The sequence below is a fragment of the Phoxinus phoxinus genome (assembly GCF_949152265.1).
Source record: "Phoxinus phoxinus genome assembly, chromosome: 9".
Lineage (NCBI taxonomy): Eukaryota > Metazoa > Chordata > Actinopteri > Cypriniformes > Leuciscidae > Phoxinus > Phoxinus phoxinus.
The window spans coordinates 8,774,597-8,787,599 of record NC_136884.1 but is presented as its reverse complement, the minus strand read 5'-3'; the positions used below and the strand labels follow the sequence as shown (position 1 = coordinate 8,787,599).

Sequence of the window (13,003 nt, the reverse complement as noted above, 5' to 3'; positions counted from 1 at the left end):
TAAATCTGAACTTTTTAAATATGACCTATTTAATTTTGGTCTGGAAAAATAAATAAAAATGTCTATGAGATTATTATTTGCACCTTAATGGCTTTCTATTTTGATATTTATTCTAAAATATTTATTTACTTATATTTAATCCATTTTGACAAAAGATGTCCAAATCTCCGAAATGCCTTGTGGAGCGTCTTTCAGGAGGCACTGTGAAGTCTGAAATCATTTGATGTGGAGCTGGCTGGGTCTTAATAAGATCTGGGGGTTGGGAAAGAAGAGGCGTGCATAGCAGCCCTGAAAATAACCGCTTCCCCCTTGCACAGGAAGTGCTTATCTGCATATCCCATGGGGGTGGCAGGCCTGCATAATGCCAGTCTTACTCTCTGCTTGGCTTCCCCTGTCAAAGCTTTATGGCTTTAAGGAACAACCAGCAAGAGGGATGCCAACTACACCCATAATGCACCATTTGCAATTATTAAATTTTTCCCACCAAGACATCTGCTGTGCTGTAAAGAGGTCATCCACCTCTTTTAGACTCATGTCAGTCGGCTGGGACAAACCAATGGAGATGTGATTTACTTTACTGTTGCCGGAGGCCAGCTAGCAATTACCTACAGCCCTAAGGCTACGGAAATGGTGTCTGACTGACCAAAGAACCTGTGAGCTTAGAGACTGTCACATTCTGGGTGTTACATGTTGTGAACTAGTTCAAAAACATCTTATGGAATTCAGTCAAGTGCAACGATAACACATTTTATATGTTGATATATATTTTTTTGTTACTGCTTGCCAGGCTTCCATTCCACAAGTTGCTGTTATGGTGTTCAAAAACTATTTTACTATGTTGGATAGGAGTTGATTTTATCCATGGGGAACTGATTGGATTATGAAAAGTGGGAACTGGAAGAGTTTGCAGGTGATTGCGTCCCTCGTGAACCCTCTACTTTTGAGGAGGCTTTTTGACCTGAACGCGGAGGCTAAAGGTTCATCTCAAGCATATCAATATATACTTTGCATATAATTGATGTTTTTATTTTATTTATTCTATTGACTGGTGTCAGAAATGTACTTTTATAACTTTTTCAAGGGGAAATATTTGCCCACTGAGGGCTTTCCCCCCCCTCTAACAGCAGTCTATTATTTACACTATGCCTAAATCTTTAACTGAATAGTCTAGAAAAATATTTGGTGGAATATAGGCCTATCAAATAAAATAATCTAATTTCAGTACATCAAGTTCAGCTTATTTTATTTTGCTAACTAAAGCTAATGTTTTTCATTTTCTTTTGAATTTAAGTTGAAGTTTTTCGTCTAATCTTTTTGTTTCATTTCTTTAGTAGTTTTAATTTAAAAAAAACAACAACCTGGTACTTACAACAGTAATTTGTACAAGATTGAACAGTAAAACATTAACTAAATTGCTATTGAGCTATTGGTTAAGATTGTTTTCTCCACCATCTGTGACATCAGCTGAAAATCAATGTCTTTTTTGTTTTACTTTGCAGAAGTGTGCACTGTGGAATCATGCATGATAAGATCAGGAATGTGTACTAAGAAAGTGAATGGGGTCTAGGATAACTTGAACATCAGTCAAATGCATCATGAAACTCAGCTTGGACCAGTGAACAGTGTCACAGAAAACCCGTTGTTCAAGTTCTCACAGAGCTTAAAGGGCACTAGCATATGATAGCAGGTGTGTGCAGGATAAAACAGCATTAGAGCATCTGCGCGATGTGTCGCGGGCGGCAGAGGTCAAATGTTGTCAAGGCTCTTATCGGCATAGATGTTCAAGGCTGTGCAGGTCTATTGAACTTCCAGCCTCTCTCTCTCTCTCTCTCTCTATCTCACACACACACACACACACACACACACACACACACACACACACACACACACACACACACACACACACACACACAGACATCTGCCCTCTGGGTGGCCTTGATCCTGATTAAATGCAGATATGCTGATAGCCGAGCCGAGAGTTCAGTAATAACATTGACGAAGATTGATGGGCTCTGTCTGTCATTCCTTTATTATGGCCATGCTCTGTCTCTGATGCCAGCAAGTGTTTCCACAGTCATCCCACGTGGGCTGAGTGACTGATGATATTGAATATTAATGAAATCAGGCCAGGTTTAATTTATATTATATGCATTTATTTGTTTAAAAATGCAATATTCTAAAATATTATTATAATAGTTTTCTGTTAACAGAACAGTTGTGCTGCTTAATATTTTGTGGATATTTTTTCAGGATTCTCTTAATTAAAAGAAAGCTAAAATGAACAGTACTTATTCATTTTACATACAGTACGTAAGAATGTTATTTTATAACATTGTAAATGTCTTTACTGTAACTTTTTATTAAATTAAATTCTTCTTTCCTGAATAAAAGTATTCATTTCTTAATCTTACTGACCCCTAACCAGAAACCGAACGGTTCAGAAGTATATACTTTTAATATCTGATATAATCTTTTATATATACTCACTTTAGAACAAAAAAAAACCTATTAATATATTAATACTTTTTTTTTTCTTTTTTAAGTGAGTTTTCAGAGTTTGGCAGAAGACACACTAGAAGAACTAAGCAAGTAAAATGGCTCCCTCTGCTGGCCATCGTAAGCTCTACATTCATTTACAAACCACTTTTAAAATGTCAGTGGCATATTCATTTGTCGCAGCGAACTCAACATCATTAAGAGCTCGATTGATCAGTTAACATTGGCCTGCTAAATTGTGCCTGACCTGACCCTCACTTTGACCTCTCTCTCTCTCTCTCTCTCTCTCTCTCTCTCTCTCTCTCTCTCTCTCTCTCTCTCTCTCTCTCTCTCTCTCTCTCTCTCTCTCTCTCTCTCTCTCTCTCTGTTTGACTGTGTCCCTTCACTGCAGTGGTTCATTGTGTTCTGGTCTTATACAGGAAGCATTCTGGGTCAATTGACCTTTAAATGAGGGGTTTTCATTTGCAGCCGTCGACTCTGATGGGGAAAAGTCAATGACACACACACACACACACACACACACACACACACACACACACACACACACACACACACACACACAGTGCATTAACAGCGCTGTGTGCATTTGCTGAGTCAGATGTCAGATGATCAAGTCATTATACTTGTGTGCTTATCCTATCCATCATCCTCCCTCTAAATCCATATGGTGCAGACATACAAATCCACCCTGCAGAGAAAGCATTCATATGCATAATATTCATGAGCTGCTTTGCATATTGTAACCCTGTGCTTTGCATGCGGTTATGTTGCTTGTTCAAAGCTCCTCCATATTATTCACCTCACCTCACCTCGCCTCACCACACACACTGCACACACACACACACACACACGCACGCACGCACGCACGCAAATACTTGGAAAGAGGGACTTCTGCTCCCATATTTTGCCGGCGGCTCGTCCCACTTCCTGTCAACTCCTGTAAGCCACGCGCTGCTGTTCTCAGATCCGCCCTTTTGAGACCGACCGCACTATTTCCATGGCAACCACCTTCACGTGCACACGCGACAATCCCCTCCACCTACGTTTTGCCGCCCTCTTGTGGAGGCAAGAGAGATTTTATGTGTGCATAATGGTGTTGGGTCTATCAATTAGCCCCTGTTTTAGGAGAGGAGAGGGTCGATTAGAGAGGCGCAGAGGTTGAGGGATTGTTCTCCCAGGTCAGAGCACAGAATCATGCGACGGCTGCTGCACGGCTGGGCCGGGGTCCCGCTCCCGCTCTCCTGGAGACACTGTCACACTGAGGAGGAAGCGGCAGGTGCAGGAGAGGAGGTTGTCAGTCAAGGTGAGAACAGGAGCTGGAAGGAAAACTGAAAACAACTCATTTTTGAAAGTGTTAGGCAACAGTGGGGTTTTCAAGGTCAGTGATATTGAAGCAAAGCCAAGCTATGGAAAAGAGACATAGCCTATTGATAATACTGTAGTTATTACAAAGTTGCATTCAAAATCCACTTGGATCAAAGAATGATGATGCTTCTCCAAGGGATTGTGGATCATATTTCTGAGAGAGAGAGACTTCTTGAGCAAACAGCATGCGTTTAATGTTTGATGTGGCCTTCAAAGGGAGTGGATGGTGGAGAATCTTTTGTTAACTCTTTCTGCCGGCTTCCTGTGGGAAACATGGCCGTGTTTGTTTGAGGAATCTCCGTCCTCAGCGTTTCGTCGGGAATGATGTACAATCTCCCTGAAACAATGGAACTGATTGCAAGCGGCATTCCGAACCGGCAGAAGAGTTTAATTTTGCTCTCTTGTGTAGCGACAGTGGCGACACTCAGCGCTCTTGTGTTTTAAATCCCTATCCGTCGGTTTTCCCTTGCTGCTCTTTCATCTGGAAAAAGCCACTTAAGTCAATTCTGTGATATGGTGATGCTTGACTAGACCTATTACTGCACCTTGGCTGGAAGACGAGCCTGTCTGACAGGGACATCTGTGGGCTTTTGCTTTTGGTCTTGCAAAATAATAATTTCAGTCAGATGAAGTGGTCTGGTTGTCTCTTCTTGGCATTTGTCCTGCAGTGTTGGGGGTCACATATCACAAGTAACGCGTTACATAATCACATTGCTTTTTTCAAGTAGCTAAAGTAATGCATTACTTTTAAATTTACAACAAAATATTTTGTTTTCTTGAGTTACTTTTTCAAATAATGCAAGTTACTGTGTTTCCCCATTTATTGACTGACCCGTCCGTCCCCTGTCCCCATGTTGAGAGAAATCGTGAGTAAGTGGAGAGGTATTGTGTGTGTGGTGTAAACATGATGGTTATAGTAGTTCTAGACTAAATGTGAGCATTTACTAAACATCAGTATTCCTCAAAAATGAATGAAAACTGAAATGCAAGAATATTACACAAACTTGCATTAATTAAATGTGTTAAATAATACACATACTTTATGTATTTAATCTCACTTTATTAACAGACGTGAGTTTGCACTTCCTTCAGCCTGAAGCTTTTTCATTTCACTTTTAGTGTGAAAGGACCTTTACAGTACATTTGCCAAAATTAGATATTTTGTTGTTAAAAAAGAAATGAAGCAAGCCCAGCCCAGGTGAGAAAAAATAACACAAAAGTAACATAACCCATTACTTTCCATAAAAAGTAGCTAAGTGACAAAATGCAATATTGTAACACATTACTTTAAAAGTAACTTTACCCAAACACACTCTGTCCTAAGTAGCAAATGGTCCTGATGGAAGATTATTTTGCTCAAGGCCAAGTCAATTTTCCATAAAGTGGTATTGGCCCCCACACATCCTTAAATTGTCCAGTCATGTCCGCTGGGAGATATTGGGTCCCTGCATTGGCAGTCTTGCAGTAGTGGTTTGCCAACCGAGCGTCTTTTTATAGATTGTTGTAGTAGTTTGATAACTGATGAGCTGATGAATCATGGTGGTGTTTGTGAAACTTCCCAAGTTGTTCTTGTAAACTGTGGTTGGCCAGTAAGGGCTGTGCGTGTAAACCTCACTCCCCTGATCTCAAGAGGCGCTCTAGCGACTGACACTAGAGCCTTCACTCCCACGCCGGAGACCCTGGTTCGAATAATGCTCGGATCAGGTCAGTAGAACTGGTTACATTTACATCTGTTAAAGATATAAATAATGTTAATGAGAGGATATTATGGGAGTCTTGCTACATTGTATAATTTTAAGTGCCACATTTAATGGCATCAGGTGGTGATACTGTATATATTTATTGGCAAGATGCGACTACATTTACTCAAAATATTGTTTTGAGAGCCTGAGCCAAAAGCTGGCCAGGGTGTATCATCGCTGCACTTCTGTTTGGCCAATTTTTAGTTTGCGCAGCACTATCAGGGGTCGCAAAAGTAAACCAACTAACAAGATTCTCTCTGCACTATCCATCAGGTTGCACAGATAATTGGGGTCGCCACGCAGTTCAGTTGAGTAATGCCGCTGCATCACCCTTTTGAAGTCTTTGGCTTCCCAACTAGTACGACAATGCGAGAAGTATATCCATGTAAACAAGAATATGTATTTTCATATTATAATGGCACCCTGAAGACGCATTAGAAGCATCTCATTTGCATAACATTGTGATGCAAACTCTGCACGTAATGGCCTGGGCTTCAATTTACTTCCATTAGACTGAATCAATATAGAGCTTTCTCTGAAACTACAACAGTGAATGAACGAGAGACCGAGAGAGATGTGTATGTGCCTGCTTTATTGTGCTGGCTATATTGTCACTTAACTTAATTTGATCAAATTGAGAGAAAATAAACAGTTTTCTGTATGTATTCTAGGGCAGTCAAAGTTAACATAGGATAATAAGATATTCAACACATTATTTTAAGCAGATGAAGTTTTTATTAGGCTCTCCAATGACTGTTTTTAACTGTAAGTGGGAAGAAATAAGACACAGATTTTCTCCAAATAATATTTTATGATTTGCCATGCATCATAATATATTAAAGATGAACTAAACTGACAGAAATGCCACAATTTATGTACTTAAGTATTCAAGCTCAAGTCAATTTACTACAATTGGTGGAAGACCATGTCAGATTCAGTTCCTGTGAAGATTAGGCTACATTGATCACACTAAAACTGTATTATTGGTGATTGGAAAAGTATGAACTGCTCTAATTAATCTTAATATCAATTGACAGGGTCTTATTTCTGAAAAGGAATAGGACTTATTTCGGCCCACATTACAGCCCTCAGTATAAATGAGTCCTCATGTACCCTACTCGTTTTTAAATAGATTCTTCCAGCAGAATGATGTGCACTGGCACTAAGTACGCTTCATTTCAAGCTGCTCCCACAAACATGTTTGTTTACTTGTTTTAATGGCCCACACACAGCCCCAGTTTTCAGTCCAGTCGAGTGGGATGAGGTGCGAAAGGATACACTCTTTATCTAGGCTGAAAATTATAATTATATATGTATGTAAGAGCTTTACATTTTTTGAATGCCCTGATTTATTGAAGCTACATTAAATATGGCTTGAATTGTGACCACCCTGCAGCATTAAATCTGTTTTGAGTCCTTTGATTGATAGTGCAGTTCATCGCTTTCACCGCTAGAGGCCGCTAATGTAGTACATAAGGGGAAACTGTAATCCTCGCCATTTCAGCACCAGCGCTGATGGACAGCTCCCGCCATTGTTCCTTCTGCTCCTTACAGGCTGAAGGGTTTTTACTGCTCATTTATAATAGTTCACTGCTTTTGCTCTTTGTGGGGAAAATGTTCCCGGCCTGCCTCTAGCTTGCTTGTCTAAAACACGGTGGCTCGATTTTTCATGGTCTGGTTAATCCCAACCTCGAGATATACAGCATTCATGATACTGACAGCTAAGCTATATCCTCTTTTGGTGGAATGACATTTTCTTTCTTTTAGTAATAATGGTCTTATAAAACTGTTCTCAATTCTTCAGATTTACTAAGGGGGAAAAAAAATTCATTCGGGAGAGCCATTAAGAGAAGTAATAAATAATAGACTCTATGGTGAGCCAAGGAGATTTGAAGTGTATTTTCCATCTGTCCAACTGCAGTTGCCATGAACACACTCACCATCCAATGACAGATTTGCCAGGACCCCCATATTGTCATGTTTGCAGCTTCACAATTTTGTTTAATAAGACCTCTGCACACGTATGTCATGTTGAATCATACATGCATCCATGCACATCAAAACCTGCCAATTATGTGTGTTCATCCACGTGCAAATGTAAATGCAGGGACAGCCCTTGTGGAGAGGTTTCCCATTAAGTCAGCTGTCACCTTCAGAGCTGTAATGAGAACGCATAAAGCATCCTACTGGTGTTTGATTGCCATTGCTGCCATGTTCATCCCAAGAAAATTGATTGCTCCATCCTGGGAGACGAACAAGAGACTCGATGCCTGTTATTTAGGAATGTTTCGTGGTTCCTATAATTGAGATTGAGGTAGTCGTCATGGACCTTGAGGATATTGATTTGTCCATGACAACACACACACACACACACACACACACACACACACACACACACACACACACACACACACACACACACACACACACACACACACACAGTGTTACACCAGTAGGTGGCGACAAAATACTGTTAAAAATGTATTTGTCATTAAATTGTTCATTCAAGAGATTCATTTAAACAGGTCAATTCATTCAGTAATGAAACAAGTTAAGTCTTTATGAGTGAGTCATTGAATCATTCATTTGAGAAATTAATTCAAATTAAGTAATTCAATTGGACTGCATTTTGTCGGGACTTAGTAAATTAAGTTACTTTGTTTAGTTGTCTATTCAGAATCATAGGAGAATCATGATCTCTATTTTAAACGTAACACCTTTCGATGTGAACAAAGAATGAAAATTCACTCGTCAAGCAATTTCATGGAGTCTTTAAACTTTTGTTGATTCTTTGTTGATTAAATATTATATGCAGACGTGCATCCCAAGCAGGGAACATTTGTATTGTGGGTTTCTCATGTGGGATGCATAAATTAGAGCTTGCACGTACTATTTTGGGATAGAGTCATGCTGGATTTAAAGTTTATTTTTTCAGTTTCAAATGAATGGTTTAATCTTGGGCCCACGATGGAAACGACTGACTGTGGTTTACTCCCTTTGTTTCTCTTCTTGGGTCATATTCTTTAAATCCGAGCACATAGAGGATGGGCCGAATGTGGCACTGGCGGGTCTTAAACAGTGGGAGAGTGCCTCAGTTCACGGACATCTCCATAAAATTTGCACAGAGCGGAAATCACGCTCCCATCTCCTCCTGCACCAGTGGATTTCTCTTCGAGGCAGCACATTTCCTCTAAACCTTCAAACTACAGAGTGCAGATCAAATTAACCACTTAACAGACCGGCGTTATGCACTTGCAAGCTCTCCCCACAGAGAACCACATGCACATGCATCTCTCGTCTTGACGTGGTGATAGTCCAGAGCATTATTTATCCAAATGGACACACAAATCCCTGTATGCGTGTAATCTGATCAGTATGCATAATCCTAGTTCTAAACCTCGTCCCTCTCTTCAGGAACATTGATCCACTCTGCTGGACTGTCAACCTGGAAGCTTGACAAAATTAAAATGAAGGGAGTAAAAATAAAAGAAAACGAGGGGGGTTGAAAAGAGAGATTAGACCCTGAGCTCAGCTCGCACACTTTGATCTCAGGCAAGCAGTTTTAACCGTTATCTCAGACTCTTCTTACAAGCGTCAAGGGAGGAACAGAGTATGGTGGCGATGACCTTAATACTTTCATTCACGTTAAAGACTCATTCATACACAAACAGAGATAGACCCTTTTAATACGCAGTCCCTTGTCACTAGGCTTATCGTGCCTCCAAATGTCTGATAATGCGAAGAGATGCCACCACTGACCTAAATGCATGTTATCGCTGTTATAAAAAGGTCCGCTGCTCAGCATTGAGCTTGAGCACAGTGTGAATCACACCAGCCCACTCTTGATTGCAATTAGGGATGTATGATTGGCACAATGCAAATTTAAGAAGTAAATAAACAGACACTATTGGCTAATTAACAGTTCTGAAATGTGTTTTTGAAAGTGGGAAACAATCTCACTGTTGTTGCATATTCAATTGTATTTCTCCTTTTGAAGTGACAGAAAAATGGGCTGTTATTATTATTTTTTTCCTAATGATAATTATTCTGCTCTCCAGTCAGGGGAATTGATAGGCTCTTAATTGTGCTCTTATGTAAGGTTACATTTTTTTTTCCAGCTTGAATAAGCATCTAAATTAAAATGGCAAGCATAACTTCAGTCTATCCCGAATGGTTATATAATAAGATTATACATATTATAAATGTTGTTTAATATAATATAATATAGCATAATGCCATCCAGATGCGAAATGTGGTTATGGATTATTTGTGAATGAATTTATCATGCGTTCCCTGTGTTTTTTTTTAATGGTAATTTGAATAATTCGAATTTGTTTCAATCAAATTCAGAACAGCTATTCTAAAATCCCCAAGGAAATGGCTTAAGGGGGTCATTCCTTTTCCATTTTTTAGGAATATAAACTGTACAGCTTTATAAGTAATACATTCTAAATCGAATTATGCAGATTGCGAATTTATTATAATGAATTGATTAAATTGAAACTTTGCCCTCTTAACGGATTAAAAACAACTCTAGTGGCAAATAGCTAATGCATTTTAATGGAAAAGTTAATATCTGACACTGCTCGCAAATAACTAATTCTATCGACGAAACAGCCGCTTGTCTCCTGCTGTGCTCAGGTACACGACTACTACTGAATACACCAAGCATGCAACTTTAAAAGCCCATTCAGATCAGTCTGAGTCTCAGATGAGACGCATCAGCCGCGCTGCGCGTGTTCTTCTGCTGCGCGCGTGTTCCAATGGATTTTATATGTGGGGGGAAATATGATTTGCCATTATAAAGCACGGATCTCAGCGCTGCAGGGACGTAGTGTATGATTCGAGCTCTGCACCGCGTTCGGAGTCTGGCTTTCTCCTGTGGGACACGGCGCCTGTGCTATGTGTGTGCGAGGAACCGTTTTCATCGCAGCCCTTGGATGAGCGCTTCGGCTGAGCTAGAATGATAGCCGTCTCTTTCAAATGCCGATGCCAGATACTGCGGAGAGTGAACAAAGGTACGGTCTCGGTTGTTTTCATCCTTGATAATACCTCATGCAGCCCTCCCCGTTAAGCGAACGCGTGCTTGTATGATACACGGACGTTTACGCAGGGCATTTAGACGCAGAGCGGGGTCACCGGACCTGATGGAGCACAGCGGAATGGACCAACGATGGTCATCAAAACGCGCGCCTTTGTTTTGAAATGTTCTTGCATGAAGCCTGGGGCAAAAAATACGCACTGAAGTATCGCACACCCGCCCCCCTTCATTAATATTTAACAGTGGAGTGCCGTAGTTTGCTGGTCATCTTAGTGCACTTGTAGGAGAACAATGATGCTGTTTTTCTTAGCATCTGCCTGACAGATTCTCCCCTGTTCATTATACCTGAAGGCTCACTGCTTCATGCTGTGGTTTGGGAATATTGGTTGTTTGTTGATCCTGGTGTGCCTGGGAAACACAGGCGGATGTTTTGCGACTCAGGGTTTGTTTTAAGCATCTCTATTGCTAACTTAACATGATGAGTTGTGTGTCATGTTGCATTTTGACTGGTGGGTTTCTTTGACTAGAGGCTTTGCCCACTGTGCAATGACTATAAATAGTGTTTTCTTATGAGAGGACTGCTACACCAATGAATTATTTTTGTATATTCCACCCTGACGTGTGAGTTAACAAACTTGGCATTGCTTAAGAGATGCGGAATGGTGTTGTCATAAATACTGCAAGTTGTCCTCCCTCAGGGGAAAACACTTGACCTCAATAAGATGAGTAAATACCCAGATGGCTGTGTTAAAAAAAAAAAAAAAAAAAAAAAGCATTTCAGCCAGAATGAAGATCCCTTTCATCCATGCACAAACCAGTTTCTAACTGGATGGTGCTTATTTCTGCATGCACTGATTTCTGGTCTTAAAAATATCTGGTGTAAACTTGTACCTGCAGGTGTTCACATCTGCTTTCCCATGATGACACGCTTGTAATACTGTTGTGTGTCTGTTATATGGTTTCCCCTGTGGATCTTGCCTCCTGGGGTTTAATGCATCTACAACATGGTTGAATGTGTCCTAAATTGGATCCCCCCACATATGACACAGATTTGTTGTGGATGACAGTGTGAACAGCAGAAATCACCATAAATTTGACATTTTTAGTTCACGTACAGTACACTTACAAAATGTGGAAAGAAATTGGATCCGTTATGCATGTTTTCCCCCCACTGGCTAGACTTGAGGCATGAGTCAGATCAATCACAAAATAATGTCTGCTTTATGAGTAAATACCTATATATATATATATATATACATATATATATATATATATATATATATATATATATATATATATACATACATACATACATACATACATACATACATACATACATACATACATACATACATACATACATACATACATACATACATACATACATACATACATACATACATACATACATACATACATACATACATACATACATACATACATGCATACATGCATGCATGCATAGATCAGGGCTGTAAACGATTAATCGGATAGAAAATAAAAGTTTGTTTACATAATATATGTGTGTGTATTTTGTATATATAAATACACACACATGCATATATATTTAAGAAAAATGTGTTATTTATATATACAATAGTTCTATTTATATATAATATAAATCATATAAAAATATATATGCATTATATAAATGCAAATATTTCTCAAATATATACATGCATGTGTGTGTATTTATATATACAAAATAATTATACACAATACACACATATTATGTAAACACAAACTTTTATTTTGGATTCGATTAATCGCGATTAATCGTTTACAGCCCTAATATATATATATATATATATATATATATATATATATATATATATAGGTATATTTATATATATTGATGAGACTTCTACATCTTAAATGTCATGTGAAGAGCCTAAAAAAATAGCCAATTTAGCTTTTGGTGTGAATGTAGCCAATCATTTGGACTGTGTGTGTGTTGTTAGACTCTTAGGTAGAGTCATTTAACTCATGGTGAGTCAGCGTGTCGTCTTTTCTAGGTGAAATGAGTTTATGATGAATAACTTATTTATGGCAGATGATGTAAACTAATGGACACTGATGTTGGGGTTTCGGTAGGCTAATGGTTTCTGGCCACAAAAGGTTAAAGCAATGTGTAATTTTCGCTACATCAGAAATGTCACAATGTTGCTTTGTCTGGTGATATTAGCGAATGCTTTGCAACAGTGAGACGCATTGATATTGAAGTAAAGGATAATCAGAGGGGTCTTGCATCGCACTGAAGGCTTTATTTCGCAAGAATGACAGGCTGTGACTGTACATGTATCAAATAAACACATAAATGGACAGATTGTAATAGCTTATTCACTCTTACATACAAAAG

The 13,003-nt window shown here is 39.2% G+C and overlaps 1 protein-coding gene across 20 annotated transcripts in view; it reads left to right on the top strand.

Moving 5' to 3' along the window:
• The window catches only part of grip1 (glutamate receptor interacting protein 1), a 215,738-nt gene that overhangs the window by 112,778 nt on the left and 89,957 nt on the right, over window positions 1–13,003 (top strand). The window contains exon 1 of one of the 20 annotated variants that reach the window (XM_079622038.1): window positions 3,654–3,799. The exons of 17 other annotated variants lie outside the window; for them this stretch is intronic. In XM_079622038.1, the coding sequence (XP_079478164.1) occupies window positions 3,691–3,799 (109 nt within the window). In that variant the 5' untranslated portion in view covers window positions 3,654–3,690. Of the gene's footprint in view, window positions 1–3,653; window positions 3,800–10,501; window positions 10,622–13,003 lie in introns of those variants that run through there. 2 more of the 20 variants (XM_079622036.1, XM_079622046.1) reach the window with 2 other exon arrangements.